At 38.7% G+C, this 18,332-nt stretch overlaps 1 protein-coding gene across 1 annotated transcript; it reads right to left on the bottom strand.

Moving 5' to 3' along the window:
- Positions 1 to 2,244: 2,244 nt before the first annotated feature.
- On the bottom strand, positions 2,245 to 15,068 carry plppr3a (phospholipid phosphatase related 3a). Its single transcript, XM_043254130.1, has 8 exons — positions 13,778 to 15,068; positions 9,758 to 9,861; positions 8,417 to 8,602; positions 8,038 to 8,167; positions 7,022 to 7,217; positions 6,448 to 6,505; positions 4,956 to 5,129; positions 2,245 to 4,280 (listed from the first exon to the last, which is right to left on the bottom strand). The coding sequence occupies exons 1-8, from the start codon at positions 13,803 to 13,805 to the stop codon at positions 2,967 to 2,969; spliced, it is 2,190 nt and encodes a 729-aa protein (XP_043110065.1). The 5' UTR covers positions 13,806 to 15,068; the 3' UTR covers positions 2,245 to 2,966.
- Positions 15,069 to 18,332: the final 3,264 nt, after the last annotated feature.

Here is an 18,332-nt window from a genome sequence, read left to right as displayed (position 1 = left end):
AGCACGTTTATTTTTAAGTGTATTTGTTTATACTGCCACGTCATGCTGTAATATATTTCGTTTTAAATAAACGACCTATATTAGTAGTGAATCACTAAAATAAAAATAAAAACTGTGCATAATTTCACACAGTCTCATCTTGTTCTCCCTTCCTTGCCTGTTTTGAGAGGCCAGGTGTCTTACTCTCAGCAAACCAATTCACTGAAAATAAAACACATGCTACAAGTGAGACAATCGAGGAGGCATTTGCGCATTAGCAGTAATACAAGTGAAGTCTAGGCCTAATAAACAAATCACACTGACATTTCCTCCCTGCTCTCCGCCTGTGTATGCAGAACATGAACACATAAACAAGTAAGCATACAGTCCTCCCAATTATCTGCTGTAAGAACAGTGTAAGTGTGTCAGAGCGGCAGCCTGAAGGACATGCTCACAGCGATGTTACCGTTTAGAATCTTCATGCATCTGCAAGCAAATTCAAATCAATTCACTCATGCTCAAATCACCCTTCAGACCGCCTACACTTCATATTGTGATTGTGAGATGTAGTAGGCACACACATGTAAATGAGAGTAGGACAAGAAGTTGCATTTCCAAATGACTGTGATTTCATGTTATTTGCTTCTTTCTCTTAAATGAAATGTAGTCACTATTTGTTCTGAATAGCAATTCGTATACTGAAATAGCAGTGTGATGTTTCTTATCACCACTTTCAGCACACACTTGATGAATATAGGCAGTTGATATGGATTGAGAAATGTAGCTTTAGCTTCTCAGATGTTTCCTCACATTCACTAGTGAATTTTGATGCTTTTGTTACTGAATCAAAATGATGGACGGTAAAACTTTATTAAGCCAATTAGAGTTTGTTCTTGCCTTTCCATCTGTGGTCTTGTAATGTGTGCCAGCTTCTCCATTTGTGGCTTAATCTGTTTTATTAAGAAGTCGAGTTGTTCACCTCCTTTATCTGGTTAGATTGGGATATCATTTTCAAAAATTATTTACCAATACGGTTGCAAACGTTAACATTAGTTGATTAAACCTAATTTTTAAACCTTTGATGTAGAATACACTTCTTCTTCAATAAACATGTACATACTGTTAATATTAGAGCATTAATAATATTAAAGCCACATAGAGCACTTGTAGATTCTGTTTGACAATAACTGACAATGATTTAGTCTTCTTGGACTAAACCCCTTATTACTATTATAATACTGATCTCTAGCCCAGAACATTTTCACATTGTGTCCTGCAGGACAGTTTTGGTCTTGATTAATAAAATGAGTGTGATCTTGTCAAGAGGAAGATACCGAATGTCTCCTCAATCACAAGATATCGACAAATTTAACATTCCTGATATTATCTTACATTCTAGTCCAAAATATTTTGCACCACTTCTGTAAAAAGCTCAATCTCTGCATGTTTCTTCTTTTTGCTTCTTTTAATTTTGAATCACCACAAGGAGGTCAAGTCTGTGCTATAGGAGTGGCTCATACAAGTCACTTTTACAGAAGCCTAGGCTGCAGATCTTTTTATGACCCACTAAGGGAACATTCACTCTTCTATTAGAGCTGCAATATTGAGTCACAGTCTGACTTGGCCCAGGGCACTGAATGTTTAATGCACTATTCTGAAATGAGTATATGATTTGATCACTGTCTTTACAACAGGCATGTCACGCCATATTCTCTCCAAATATTTTAATAAACACAGTCCTTTCCTTAAATAGCCACACGGTAGGCCTCTTTTAGGACATTTGTGTCTTCAGCAGCTATGCTTTATACATTTTTAAAGATTAATATCACATTATGTTGGGTGTCTTTTTAGCAAATTCATTAAAAAGGGCCGATATGATCTGGGCAGTAATTTATAAATCAGGGCGTGTATTCACAAAACATTTTAAGGCTAAAAATAAGTCCTAACTTGTTGATTTCTGAAAAAAATCTAAAAAAAAATAGTGGGTGTGTCACTAAGGATTTAGGATTCCTATATTTTTGCTCTAGGAGTGCTTTACAAACGTTTTAGCACTAAAACTAGTTTCTAAATCTGTTATCTAAATGTTAAGAGTCCTGAAAATATCAACTCACAACTATACTAAAATGGATGTTAAATCTCACACCAAATAATCAAAGAAATACTGACTTATATTATGGATGTAGTACTGAAAATCTCACACATGGATCAAGGATTTTGACACAAAATGTCTATCGGAATACACTAGACTAACCGATTAAAAGCAGGTAGTATTATTACAATTTTATTTTTCAAAGTTTGTTACAAAAACCTTAACATTAGGGCAGCAAAATGAAAGAGACCATCCCTGCTGATATATAACAGTCCATCCAAAGTCAAGAAGACATAAATAAACACACATGCAACACGTACAAACAAGCAAGAGTACTTCATATTTTAGTATAAAAAGGAGAACGTGACTAGGCCTACTTAAAACTGATTCCATACACAGCAAAGTCATGGGACTGCTTACCTGTCCATATTCCCAGGATAAAACTGTCCCCAAATGAGTCTGAATCAATAAAGAACTAAAACATAACTTCTTGTACAACACAACATAAGTCTTTGTGTATGAATTAAAATGTAAACCTCAAATGTAAATATGGTTGGTTGTTATGTCTTTACTCATAAAAACGTAGCTTCTTGAAAGTGGCAAAGTTTTCTGGAAAGAACAGAAAGACGTAATGCATTAATTACAACTTGATTTTGTATTTCATTTTTTGAGGTTTGTGGGTCATCATTCCTCACAGATTGAGCATGTATACTCAGCAGCCTCCTCAAGTCTGTGTGATCCTTCTGGTGCTCCACCGCACTAATCCACCCCAGATGCTCCATGTGAGATAACCAAAAAGGCTGTCTTCTCTCGCCATCCACCGAAAACACAATTATTCACATTGGGTTCCACCCAAAAGAAGTCTGCTGCGTCTCTGCTTTGGCCTACAGTAACATCTTTAGTCTTTAAATGGCCTGTTTGTTTGCAAGTTCTTAAAGAAGTGGTCCGGCTCAGGGTGAGGCTGCCCAGGCTCCCAGTCTTTAGCTGAGATTGAGGAGTTACGATGAAGCGAGGAATCTCGACTTAGACTGCTGTCAAGAAGCAGGTCAGGATGAGGTGGTGGAGGAAGGATCCCAGGATCAGGATCACTTATAGAAGAGCAGAGGGAGTCTGTTTTCAGGGGACGATAATCACGGACACATTCCTGTCTAGGGAGCGTCCGGCTTGTCTCATGGACTTCAGTGCTGCCATTGGAGGTGCTCCTCCAATCCCACGTGTTTCCGTTACCTGAAGAAAGACGAACCACTGGGTGATGAGGAGCGTGAGCATCTACTGTGACAATGCTGCTCCTGTCTTGCTCCGATGGGATGCGGTAGTATGGAGACTCTGAGCCAGTGCTGGAGGTGGCACAGGATGAGGCGGTCTCTGAGGACTTTGGTGTGGAGATGCTACCTGGACCATGTTGCTTAGACATTGCAATCACCTGCATAACCCGCGGCTGGTTGGGTAGTCGTGGAGGTTCTGGTGTGGCGGCTGGCACTGGACCTCCTTTCTCCGTCATGGACAACCATTTTGCCCGTGTGATGGCGCTTTTAGGTGACACTGGTGGTGGTCTTGTGGCTTCCTCTGGGATATGAACCAACTGCGGGGCACCGGGCCTCTGAGGCATCATCGCCCTAGCTCCTGCTGTCGCCGTCGCTCCCCTATTGGCTTGCACGGTAGGATAAAGAGAGGACGGCATGCCCAGATCCTCTGGAGCTTCTCCTTCAATTCCTTCAACTCCCTCTGCAGTTGTTCCTTCCTCCTCTTCCTCATCCCTCAAGCTGAGACTGCGCATCTCCATTGATTTCTGCTTCCATTCGGACACCAGCTGTTTGGAACGCTGAGAGTCCATTGGCACATGGAAGGTCATGTGACGCTGAGCAGGCTCTTCCATAGCATTGGTGTTAGCACGGGGCAGTGTGTTACTGAAGGTCACCATGGTCTCCTTCCCCATTGGGCTGCGAGGAGCCAGGAGCTCAACATCTGCACTAGCCCTCTTCAGACTGCCCATTGAGGCCTTCTCACGACGCACCTTGCGGTTCAGGCCAGCAACATGTGGCGGGGCAGACAGCTCATCGTTGCTCTCAGAAGCATGGGCCTTTTGGTACACTGAATCATGTCCACGCTGTGTCAGTTCTCTTAGAGGATCTTTTTGTGGAGGAGGGGGCTGCTTCAGAGGCCTGTGGTAGGACTCTTCATTGGACCTAAAGTTCCCCACTGCATATAGTGCCTAGAGTGTGAGAAAGAGTTGTTATTTCAAGTTTAGCAAGAGTTCATTAGATATGTTTTACCTCATAAAGACAAACTGATTTGATTGCAAAAATGTGCTTATTTCACAGTTCATATTAGAACATTTGGCCATTAATAATAGAGAGTTGGTTATCTCTTTGCTGCTATAACAGCTTCTATATGAACCTGGGGAGGTCTTCTTCTAACATTTAGAGACACATTTATTTTGTGTTTCATTGTATTTTTTAATGTAAAAACTAACCACTTATAGGTATTCAGTCCTACTGTGTTTAGGTTTTATTACTTTTACTTTTTGCCTGTTGACTTTTTTTCTTGTACCTATTTACTATTGTAATGTAAATGACATTTTTAGAAATTGTTTTAACCCACTTGACTGGTTAGGGAGATTACAACACAAAAGCATATCAGAGGAAGAGAAGAAGCAAAGAGATGACATGGAGAGAGTGAAAAGGAGCTGTGAAATTGTTCCTGATGAATCCTGGAGGATTTCTCTTCCTCTAATAGAAAAGAAATCCTAAATATAGAGCTTGCAGTCGGCAGATTATAAAACAGTGAAAAGAGGAAGATAAATAAATCTTGATATCCTCTGCTAACCCAAAATCATGCTGTCAAAGCAAAAGTTGTTCGGAGAAGCAAAATAAAAACAAAGACTCACAAGATAAACAGCGATGCCAGCCCCTATCACAAATCCCACGTAGACGTCAATCGGGTGGCTCCGATACTGGGTGATTTGGGTCAAGCTCGCCAGGGCTGCTGCTATGGCAAACGCAAACACCAGCACGGGCTTCAGTAGCTTAGTACGGTCTGATATGGTGGCATTGAAGTACATCTGAGTAGAGAAAACATAAGTATCACAACAACATCACAACTGCTCTGGTAAAAACCTCATGAATATGAAATGACCTCTGAAATCTCAAATGAAACTTTTTTCGCTTAAAATTCTTTAAAACTTGTTTGTTTTAATTAAAGTGATAGTTCACCCCCAAAGTGAAAATTCTGTCATTAACTTTTTAACCTCACATCGTTCCAAACCCGTAAGACATTCATCTTCAGAATACAAATTAAGATATTTTTGATAAAATCTGAGAACTCCACAGACAGCAATGCCACTACCATGTTCAAAGCCCAAAAAGGTAGTGAGGTTGCAAAAATACTTCTTGTCTAAAAAAATTAAAATACTGACTAATGATCAACAATTTCTTCTCTGTTCAAGGTCATAAATATCTTAATTTATGTTCCAAACATGAACAAAGGTCTTACGCGTTCGGAACAACATGAGGCAGAATATTCATTTTGCGGTGAACTAGTGAAGTTGATGTTTCACTGTTAACCTGGACATTTTTACTTTAGCACTTTAGTAATACTCTTCTTTTTTAATGAATTTATAATGTTTCTAAATAAAATATTATTGGAGGTTTTAGCTTCTTTGATTATTGTTTTTTTCATTGACTTTGTCCAGGCATAAATTCCCTTCCATTCCATTTACTAGAATATGATATTTTTTGATGTTTGATCATAACAGAATCCAAGAGTTAAATCTAAAAATTTAGCCCAGCTATCTAATTTTACTTAAAAATTCTTCAATTTACTTAAATGATTGTGTTTGATATTTCAGACATACATACTTCCATGGCGAAATACATACAATTCCTATTCCACTTAGTTACACAGTTACCTCTGTTTCATTTTTTTTTTTTACAAAAACTGGTTTATATGTGTTTCTTAAGGTCTGCCACTTCTGTTCTATAGGATAACACTAATACCAATTAGAATTACCTAAAATACTCCAAATGTAGTTAAAGCAGCTTGACTGTCTCTCTTAACCGTCCAGAGAGAATGACTTCATTAACAGTTGGAATCCCACACTGAATTCAACGAGGCATAGCTAACAAAAGAAGACTAATGAGCATCTCAGGCTCTACGGCTGTGAGACGCCAAGCTGGGTGTAGACTATATACTCTACACTTATTAGGAAATCAGCAGAGGTCAATCAGTTGACAGTATTCTACGCTACTTAATGCTGGATCCTTCTAATAACAGTGCTTCCTCAGTGATCACAGTGGCACTTTTTTTTCAAATTACAAGCATTTCGCATTAGATCATTTTTAAATCAAAGTTCCCTGAGAAAAGCAAAGAGAAATGCTTACCGAGATGTAGACAGCTGCAAAGCCAGACAGAGTGGCGTGTTGGGAGGGGAAAGTTTTCCTGATAACACAGAGACAGACAAAAAAGAGGAAAAAGTGACAGCGACTTCAGTAACACATCACATGAATTATCACAGAGCGCAGCCAAGAGTTTTAGCACGTGAGGAAGAAATGTAAATGAGCCAAGGAAGAGATGAAGCAGAAAAGTGCTATGCCTCAGCAAGCAAAACACCATTTCATATCTTTTCCATAGCTTCCTCGCTCTGTGTCCCGCTTGACAAGGATTTGGGGAGAAAAAAGGCAAAAATCCATTTGTAATCCTTGTAGGAAAATGCCGCAAAGGGATAGAAACTAAAAACCTTGAAATAAACACAAAGAATATCTATTTTGTCATCCCGCTTAGTCCACACATTGGGTGTGCTGCACTACATGAGCAAAAATGCGTGTGAATTGCATACAAATAAACTACACTTTGTGTTTTTATATGCATATGCAAATCAGGTAGCACCTAAACACATCAACAAAATAAATTTACCCTGGCATATGCGAGAAGGCACGGTGTTGTTTGTGTATTCACCTTGCTGACAGGATGGCATACTGGTCCCGGCCTGAGCAGATGTCCTGGGTTATGTAGGGGTTTTTATCGCAGGCCACACCCGGCAGTGTGTAGTTGGGTTTGCACACAGTCAGGAAGAAGGGAGCGTGATAGCCAGTGGCCAGCTGGATAACGTCAGTCACCAATGCAGTGGCGCACAGCCCAAACACATGAACACCTGTGCGGGGACGAGAAACTGTCAGTGTGGAACCGTGTGAACAGAGCCAGACTTGTTTTTGTTTGTCTGTGTGAGTCTTGCATAGCCAAAACTCAACTGTATGCTTCTACCAAAATAGAAAAACCTGTAAACATGTTTGAATGCTGTCAGTGCATGACAGAAGAGGTCCCAACTCCTGAGTATTAAAGCTAAGAATGAGAGATCCAGTGGACTGTCAAATTGTTCGCAAGGAGTACCATCTAAAGCTTTTAACTAGTTGCTTATTAGCTTGCTTATTTAAAACATATTGGAATGCGTATTAGCATTTATTCTACGTGATCATATTCTACATCTCCAATGCTACCCAATACGAAAACTTAACATTTACCTTACATTAATGCAGCAAATTTTTTGAGGCCAAAGTTAGTAGTTAATGGTTTGTTAATTGAAGAATTGACTTAAAATAAAGTGTAACTAACGTGACTGTACTAACTTGATATTATTACACTGTTAAACTAGCAGTCAAACGTTTGGGATCAGTAAAAAATGCAATTAAAGTTAAATCTAATTAAAGTTAAGTTAAATCAGCAGAATGATTTTTGAAGGATCATGTGACACTGAAAATAAAATACAATTAAATTAAATACATAACATATATAAAAATAGAAAATAGTTGTTTTAAATTGTAATACTATTTCACATAAAATTTCTTTTAACTATATTTTGAATCAAATAAATACAGCTTTGAGACTTCTTTAAAAACATGGAAACATGTCTGACCCCCAAATATGATTTAATTGTAAAGTTTCCCATTCCTACAGTGAGGTATCTTTTAACATACCCACAAAGCGCACTGTTCTGCGTAAGAAGGAGTTGAAGTTGCAGCCTCCTGCATTTATACTCCCTTCTGTCCCAGAGCGAATCTTCAGTTTGGACTGCATGCAGTACATCAAGGCTTCACCCAGCATGATCTAAGCCAAAAATGCACAGAAGAATGAGAGCTGCCTGAAGCAACATTACAGAAATCCAATCTGTCAAGTGTTTAATTATGCTTTATACAAGATGTTAAAATTCAGTCACTGACCATGCATTTCACTGGCCATGCTGTTACTGTCCACATTGCATCAATGAATAGAGTAACAGGATTTTGTGTAATATTCACAGTAGCAACAGTGAGATAAATAGGTTAGGCCGTTTATGAATAGAGTATGAACACTCACAGACGCTGCCGGGCCAGCGAAGGCCAGGCTGAGCAGCATGAGCAGAGGGATGAGCTCGTCTCCTGTTTCCACATAGGGCATGCTCAGTGTGCGGTCATGGCAACGGAACCCAACTTTGGCTGGCTGTAATATGTCTGTCAGCTCCAAGAAGTAAAGAGAGATCATGGAGGATGCCACAATTGGCAGCTAAAAAGGGAAGAAATAGAGGAAGAATAGTTGGGTTATGGGAAAGGTGGCACAGGAGCGGATTATGCAGGGAAGAATCAGTCAACATTTACTGCATGGATACCTTCGTGAATTATTCATGCAAGCAGTATTAGGCATACAGTGGTCCCAAAAATGTTTGAACACTTAAGCCAAGTTTAAAAATGCATGAATGCCTTGGACTGAAATAACAAAACATTGCATTTTCTTGAGGAAAAAATATAAAGACTTTTTATATTTTTATATATTTTTATATATTCTTCAAACATTCAAAAACAAATTTATTTAAACTATTTTATCTATCTATCTATCTATCTATCTATCTATCTATCTATCTATCTATCTATCTATCTATCTATCAAACAACTATTATTATTTATCTATTAAACATATTGTTAGTAATGTGTTTAACAAAACTTTTAGTAACTAGCTAGAGGAACTGACTTTATGCAACCACTAAAACATAATTAATTGCAAAAAAAAAATAGTTCTGAGGAAATCTCTAGTATCATTTGTTTGCAGATGCCACTTTGTTTTATTTATTTGTTTGTAATCCAATTTAATTAAATTCAGAATAGTATATATTCAGGCATTTCCAGCATGTGTATAATTATCTAAGTAAACATTAAAAAATAGGTCTAGTTGTAAATACTGACATTTTACATTGATATTTCATATTTCAACATTTTTTCTTAATGTTTCCATCAATATTATCTCATAGAATACGAATAAAGCAGTTTAAGCCCAAATAATCCTTTGCTGAAATCCTGTTAAAACCTCTTAACCCTGGTTAAAACACGTACTTGACATCACCTACATAGGATAAGAAGTTGAGCATTCCCGTATCCCGCTAATGATTCATTATATGTCAAATAAATGGCATGTGTGTTAAATATCAGCTCTGTGACATTTTTGAAGTCATTTAATTCATCACCCAGCTAAAACCACAATTCATTTTACAGGCTCTTATGCTTCATCATGTCATTATATTATAACTCAAAACGGCCTTCTATGCAGATGAAGCAGTGGTGTGTCACACGTCATGCTATGCTTTGGGCAGTTCAGCGGTAAGATGAAGATATCGTGTAGAGAAATTTAAAGCGTCATCAAAACAACTGAAACGTGTTGATAGCACACCTCTACAAAGTAGAAACATGGCAGCAGGGTCATGCTGTCTTTGGGAGGCTTCTTCTTGGGCTTGTCTTTTGGAGACATCATTTTGGCATTTGGCCGAGTAAAATCTGAAAGTGAGAACAGAATAAGATCAAAAACAGGGTACCTACTAATAATAAAATGTCCCTCACATGGCTCTGGGGCTGAATAAAGGCCTCCTGTAGTGAATCCATGCCTTTTTGGAAGATAAATATCTCTTTCAAACACTTTTTTCTCACACCTCTTGGCCTGAACAATTTTTAATATAACTCAAATCGGATTCATCTGAAAGAAGAAAGTCACATATACCTAGATTGCTTCGGAGATGAGTAAAACACAGCCTAATTTAGATTTTTGAGCGAACTAACCCTTTAAGCAACGCTATCCTGACTAAGAGCTGTCTAAGAGAAAAACATCTGTGCCTATGCTCGTGGTATACAACTTCCTGCAACTTTTATTTGGCTCAACCTCAAATGGTCTTGGAACATCGAAGTGCTCGAATCAGCCTAGTAAATGGATAACTTGGCATGTTTATAATTTGTCTTGCCAAGCGCGCAAATATTCTGTGCTACTAATGCGAAAGGGGGGGCAAAGACAGATACAGGGAGTATAAAATGAATACATCCATTAAAGCATCATTAGGGTTAAAGTTAGATGATCTGTCTCATCACTGTGTACTTTAAATGACGGGGCATAACAAACAAACATTACGTATTCCTTGTATTTATTGGCCTTAAAATGAAAAACTGCATTTCACATTTGGAAAACTGATTTCTTTTTTATGGATATAGGTTACTTTCAGTAATGGTAATCAATTGGAAAACAAGACATGTTGTGAATAAAAGGCTCATCGCCTGTATCCTCATGCATTTAATGAAATACACTGGTCTTAAAAATAAAAAGAAACTACTTTTTGTTTCATGACACTGCAAGATATCATCCGTTCAGGATGTTCTGTAATGTCTAATGGCACCGCTTTTAAGGTTTCAGAAACAGAGCTTTATGCAGTCCAACCAGAAATGTTGAGATTGAGGTTTTGGACGATATTACAGCATTGTGGTGCTATGTAGGGAGGTAGACTGCATAGGCAGTCAATATCAGGATTCAATACTGCTGCCTAGGATCTGATTAAAACCAGTGCTGTGACTATTAGCACTGTTCAGTTCTGCATATGTCCACATAACCGCTTAGTGACTGAGCTTCCCTTACTGGAGTTACCTTGAGGAATTCAGTATTGACTTGGCATGCAATAGCCTGAATGGCCTCATCTCTCTCCAGGCGGACAGCTAATGAAAGTTGGGTGACACATGGTGGCCGTATCAGCTTCCACACCCCACGCTGCACAAACAAAGAAGGCTCTTTTCAAGGGAGAAGGGACTATTTATCCTGCGCAACTTTGTTTGTCTCTGAAGAGAGATGGGGATAAGGAGAGGGCCGGGAATGAACAGACTCAAGTCTGTGCTGTCAAGGAGTCTATTGGCTGGCAAATAAAAGGAGCTTAGCAATAAAGCAGCAATCAAGTCAGTCTGTGAGTCTCTTCAGCAATATGTCAGAGCTGGTGGGAAGCTTGCGTTGAATAAATACATACTAAATATAGAGACAATTAGAGATTTTTTCAGCTCATTTAAGTTATCCATCCTTTCCAGTGTTCCTTAATCAAAACCGGAAGAACGTTTGAAAATAACTTGAAAGAAAGTCTGCAGACTCTTAGATAATGTAAAATGTCTGCAGTGAAGTGAGGGAAGGGAATTACAGATATATTAATGGGTTGTGTAATTTAGGCAAAATCCTGCTTAGAAAAAAAACCTTTTTTATTTATTTTTTTCTCAAGGTATAAAAGCAATGTAGAGGTTTTTACCTTGGAAATCCACTCGTGATCTAACATCTGCCGAGGTATTTTTCTATCTTTTTAAGCAGAACTTTGCATTTTAATGAAAATACTAAATAGTATTTCAAATAAGTGCTGTCAAATGATCGTAATTAATCACATTTAAAATAAAAGGTTTTGTTTACATAGAGTAAACAAGAGTACAAACATTTTTAAAAAATTAAATTTCATTCCCGATCTCATTAAAGTGCGTATAAATAGTACGCCAAATAAAATGATTTAAGAACTATTTTATAATTTTTGTGATTTCTATGATTTCCTCTGATTTTAGGCATCACTCATGGGTAAGGTTAGGCTTAAAAAATAACTGTGATTTTAACAGTAAAAACTTGTTAAATTGTTAATGGTAAATTCCTGTAAAATTTACAGGGAAAACCTGTAAACTGACATTCCCAGAATTCCCTGCGTTGCATTTAAAATTTTGTAAAAATTTTTACTTTGAAATAATTATGTTTCTTCTTCTTCGTCTTTTTGAGTACGAGTTATGTTTATGAGTTAACTCATTATCTTAACGAGTTATGTTTATTAGGGTTGTATGTTACATGTAATGTTATTAAATGAATGTTTATTGCACATTTCACCGTGACGGTGTTTAGTGCTTGTGTGATAGACACTGAGCACCTTCTATATATGTACATATTTAAAAGCTGCTTGTGATAGGCTTTGGTTCATCATGTGACTTTCTCATCACCGCCTGCATTAATTTAAACTGTAAATTAAAAAATATTAAACTTAAAATGTTACCATATTTTTTTTTATGGTACTTGAATTCCAGCAACCCCAGCTGCCGTTTTTTTTACAGATTTTTTTTTTTTACAGTGTAGGTGTACAGGTATGGTCAAGACTAAAATTTGGGATTAAAATGTTGTTCCATAATCAAAAAAATATAGACCATGTCGAACTCAGCAAAATCAGGACGTGCCTTAGAACGTATCTGTACCTGCTGAGGGTCATCTGTACTAGATTATTAAACACATAAGACTTTATATTTATCACCCTTGGTATGATAGAGCTATGGACCTTTATGTTTGGTCGATGTCTAACTTGAGTTGCATACTGTTGCTATGGTTACTTGCTGGGTGAATGCAACTTCTTTTCCTGAGCCTCTTATTTAGTGCACTCTTTTACGTTTTTAGCTTTGACTTACTTCTATATGACATTTTGGTGACAGAAATGTTAACAATATGTAATGAAATGTGGGTTGCACTTTATTTTACAGTGGATGTACTTACAATGTACTTACAGAGTACTTATCCAAGAAAGTACTTGTAATATAAAGTAACTACAGGGTTAGTACATAGTTATTACCTAGTTGTTGTAATCACTACAATAAGTACATAGTATGTACACATGAGTTACGTGAATGTATAATAAAGCATTACTGAAGTGGGTTTGTACAGCCTATATTATTCGTAAAAATATTATATATATTATTAATGGGAAAATATAGACACCCATCTATCTTTAGGGACCCCCAAGCCCCAACCCCCAAACAAAACACACACACACACACACACACACACACTTCCCACCCTTGAATCACTCATCTACTGTACCAGCTGCGCCGCTGTCCACTACATGGTACTGAACTGCTGGGACTGAACAGTGCTCTGAACACATGGCTACAACCGAGACGTTCATCGCAGGAGGATGAAGAAGAGGGTCATCCTTGCAGAACACAGCTCACGCGACTGCACCGGACTAATTTAACCTTTGTTATTTTTTAGCGCATAAGGCACACATTAAATGAAAGCCCCGCTTAAAGTAGAATATAAAAATTTCCTCAGATTTTTTTTATTTCTCGAGCTCGCAGATTTGGCATTTCAAAATGTCCTCGTGGTCAGTTACCATCTCACACACACACACACACACACACACACACACACACACACACTCTCCTGAAATGGTGTCATGAATTATTCTGGGATGTCGTACAGAAACACCCAGCCTGATGCTAAAATTGAACTTTTTTTTTTATATTTAATGTGCATTTCGGAAAACAGACGTACAACCCCGGCGCGTAATCTTGATTCCACACGGCGGGTTTGAGCGTGTCTGCTTTTTAAGGGCTCCCGGGAACGAGCTCGGTCACCGTCAGACAGACACCGCTTTCTCACCTCTTTCTCGTTGATGTTGGAAATTCATCGACTCCCTCCGACCCCTTCGCCGTCGCTTGGTTCGTCTGTGGTGCTCCAGCTTTCCTCAATGCGACTTAATCCATTTCACGCTTGTACAAAATATCTTTGTGTTCACTTCCCCCTGTCCGCTGACGGTGAGTGAACGGATAAAAGTATGAATGGGGCTGGAGGCTCCGCTCGTATTTCCTCAACGTCGCGAAGTCCCAGAAGTAGATGGGAGTAATTTCCTCGCGATCGGGCCACTTTCTCGCGGAGATCTCGAGCGCGGAGCCCTCGGATGAGCGGATAGTAAACGAAACGGGAATGCAGTGACTGTGTAGGGCACCGTGAACACAAAAGGCTACTGGAAGGGGGTTTCTTGAGGGAGGGGACAGAAATGAGGGAGGAGGCGGTCCACTTTTTAACACAAACACGCGGAGAGCGTCTTAACCCCCGCTTATTTCCAGCCGTCAGCCCGTAACGTGTAACAAAAGAGACGTAGAGACGCGACAGATTGCGAGGGAGTCCCGTTCACGACCGCAAGGGTTAATTCGCGCGTCTCTTTGTGCGTGCGCGTCGACCGCTCAATCACGCCGGACGTTATCCGTACTTTTAGACGCCGAGACGTTCTTAACGGAGCACACGTCTCATGTGGACCCACATAAGCGCGCTCATGCTCTTTGCTTATTTGTCTGGGGTGGGGCAGCCTGAGGACCACGCGCTCCTTTGTGTCTAGGTATGTTTCCCGTCAGGAGCGGACAGCAGCACATGGCGCAGCACGCCTCCGGTGAGAACATGTCAGCGCGTCATCGCGGACGCACGCACGCACGCACGCACGCTCGCTCCTCGCCGCTCTTCGCTCGAGTGAACCTCGCTTCGTCCTAGAACCATAGGGTGACCGCGAGGGATCCTGGTCTGGGGTTGTTTTGCGTTTTCTGCAGCATTCGTGATATTTTGTTTAGCTTTATAAGGAAGATACAGCATACAGAATTAAAACATGACAGAACATAGCCTACTCATATCTCGTATTATGAAAATGGCAAAATGCAAAATCGAATTATAGGCAATGCATTCAGCCAATAAATATATACAGGAGAACTGTGTGTAAATGCTGTTTCAGCTTGATAAATGCCAGAAAACACATGTATTTTTGCAGCAATGTCCAACACTGTATTGTATGGTTCAAAATTATACATTTTTCTATTATGCCATTTTTTTTGGTTAGGATATTACGTAAATATCATGTTCCATAAAGATATTTGTAAATATCTTTCCATAAATAGGCCATATACCGTAATGGAATTTTTTGATGATTATGCATTCATGTGCTTTTCTCCATATTTAGATTCCTTGCACTCTCAGATTCCTATCAAACCATATGGAATGCTTATTTATTAAAGATTCAGATGATGTATAAATCTCAATTTCATAAAATTGACCATTATGACCGATTTCGTGGTCCAGGATCCCAAATCAGGTTTATTATAATAATGTTTAATGTAATCATCAGTGGAAGTGTTTTTGTATTTTTTTTAAATTTAGTTTTACTGCTTTTGGAAAACAATATTTTAACTCATATAACTTTAATATGTAGAATGTATTAAGAATATTTTAATGCTATTAATAAAATTGTAATAATTTAAGGTCTGCAGTCTTATTAACTTCAGAATGAATGTTCAAGATAAACAATATAGTTACAATTATCATTATTTTGTATGGATGAATTCCACTTCATTTTCATAGTTACTCAAATTGATCTGACCAAAATGTGTGTGTTTTTTTAAACAACAATAGTAAAAGACTAACTATTCATGGCCAAAAATAGGGTTCAAGAATTTCTGCTTTCCTACAAAAATATATACAATTTATAGAAAAATAAAAACTGTAATTTTTGTTCACGTTGAAACATTTGTTTACATTTGCTGATTACATGTGCGTTTGTAATGTATCATTGAATAACTAAACCATCACTATCCGACAAGTAAAAGGGCACTAAATGCAAACACGAATGCAAAACTCTACTGCAAGATCTCTGCTCCATTGCTCCAAATGTGCCATACCGGAAAACTGAAGCCAGGGTGAAAAAAAAGAAAGAAAAGAAATCAGCTCCTCCCCCTATGTCCCCCCCTCTCCCACACTAGAAGAATAGGGGGTCTCGTCTCAGCAGTGCTCTTACCGTTAGTTTCCCAGGAGACTGTGTGAGGCCTCTTGGGCAGTCCTCCTACACCTCAGGACTGGACCCAGCTGCAGAGAGTTAATAAAATCATCAGTCAGCCATTCAGCCTCACTCTTCACGTCCTCTCTGGCCAATTAGTCGCACACCCTTTGTGGCTCGACCGCCTTCACAACATGTTTCACGCTCTCATCAATTTCACACAGATTCATTTCAGACTCAAAATGGAGGATGAGGTGCTCCAAGTCACATATTCAAGAGCTTCTCTCTTGGATTCATTTCAGTTGAACGCTTTTGGGATCGGTTTGTATTCTGACAACTGACCTTATTATTGGTGTCCAGATATGCTGCTTTGGTCTCCCAGGTTCAATTTATGGACTGGCGTCGCGTGATTGTATTATGATTGATTTTTTTTTTGCCCAGCTCTCGCATCAAATCACATCTCATATGACCGTGTACTTGAAATGAATAAGAACTGCTGTGTAAATGTGCGGTGAGGGACCAACTCATATGTCAAGGTTTAAGTCCACTGGCATTTCCACGAGCATCCGGCTCTCTGGCTGCGTGTCCTGTTTTGGCGGATGCATGACATCATAGTGGCACCATTGCTGATAAGATTATGGAGGGATCTGAGCTGAGGTGGACGGATTAAAAAGGAGGGAAAATAGGGAATATTATAGTGCCACTTTATCACCGAGGACTGTTCACACCCAGTATGATAACTACAACAATAACTATAAAGTTTTAACAGTCATTCTAATTCTATGACAATACAGACATCCGCACCAGAACTATGAAATAATTTTTTCTTTCTAAAAAAAAAACAACATTTGAAATCCAACAAGTATCTATCAAGTATAACAAGTTTAAGGAGCATCCAGCATGTGTTTATAATAAACAGAAACATTTCTTTAATATACCGGTGTGGAGTCTAATATAGGCCTATTTATCGTTATAATTATCTTTATAGTTATCGTTCTTGGTGAGAATGGGCTTTAATACAGCAGAGTGTGTTTTTTCCCCTTTGAATCTTAATTTCTGTATTTTGAAGGGAGATATGCCACTAAAAACGAGAAAGAAATGGTGTATTATTCAGAAGTTTGTATTTACGCAAAACCTTTTTTTCTCTCAGTATTGCAAACAAGCAGTAGAGCCCTCTAGTGGAAGATGTCTGCCATCACAGCTGTTCACAGTATCGTTTGGGAACCTTTTTGACAAATGCAGAAGTGATGCAATTACATTTCAATAGTTTTCTGGAGGCAACAATTCAGTCAATGTGATTGAGAAACCAAAACAAGCATTCCATTATGTTTCCATACATTGCTTCTAACAGCAGAGGAGATAAGTTGTAAAACTGCAAACCAAATGTGCTGCATTCGTTATCATAATTTGCATCATTATAATATGTTCGCTTTTTTTTTTTTTCGTTTCTCCATCACTTTTGATGAAAGTGTTTTTTAAATAAATAATTATTTTGGAATCAGCCAAAGAAGTGAACTACAGACCCCACAAGCAAATGGGAAACTGAAAAATAAGAGTTCCAATTATACAAAGCTAAACTGCATGCCGTTATGCTGAATGTTTGCATTAACAATGGTACTGTAATTTATGTATATGCTTGTTATCACTTTATCAATCAAATAATGAACTTCCTATTAGTCTACCCTTTAAACTAGGTGCGTGAAGCAACACGTACAACACAGACACAATAAAACAGTAGTTTGTCAATGCGTTTAAGTGTAAGTGCAGACAGTGAAGTGCACAGCTTACTTTCGTATGACCTTTATGTCTGTTTTGAGTGATGTTGAATCACTGGGCTAGCTGAGAAGACGACAAGCTCCGTCTCCGCTAGGTTGAGCTGAAAGTGATGTTCTTTCACTCAGGCTGTGAGACGTCTGCCAAGTAAGCATAGATCCGTGCACTGCGGGTCGTCCATCTAGAACTAGGCGAATAGCTGCATGTCATCTGTGTAGCGGCTGAAGAAAAATCCATGTCTCTGGATGCTAGAGCTCAGTGTTGATGTGTACAATCAGAGGCGTATTCAGACAGGTGTAAAGCCCTGTACACTGAGATACTCCAGCACAGGGGTGTCAAACTCACTTCCCGGAGGAACATAACCCTGCGGAGTGTAGATTTAACCCTATAATTAAACGCACCATTTAATGATTCAGCTAATCAAGGCTTTCAGACTTACTTGAATGTTTAGAGTTTAGCTCTGACCCTAATCAAACTCACTTGAACAAGCTAATCAAGGTCCTCGGGATTATTAGAAAGTTACTGGGAGGCAAGTTATGAATACCAACAGAGCTACAGGACAGGCACTAAATCCCATAAAGCAAAGGTTATCAAAACCGTATAAAGCTATGAAAATTCAGTCAAGAA

Source organism: Puntigrus tetrazona, chromosome 2, assembly GCF_018831695.1.
Source record: "Puntigrus tetrazona isolate hp1 chromosome 2, ASM1883169v1, whole genome shotgun sequence".
NCBI lineage: Eukaryota > Metazoa > Chordata > Actinopteri > Cypriniformes > Cyprinidae > Puntigrus > Puntigrus tetrazona.
This window is presented reverse-complemented; position numbering and strand designations above follow the sequence as displayed.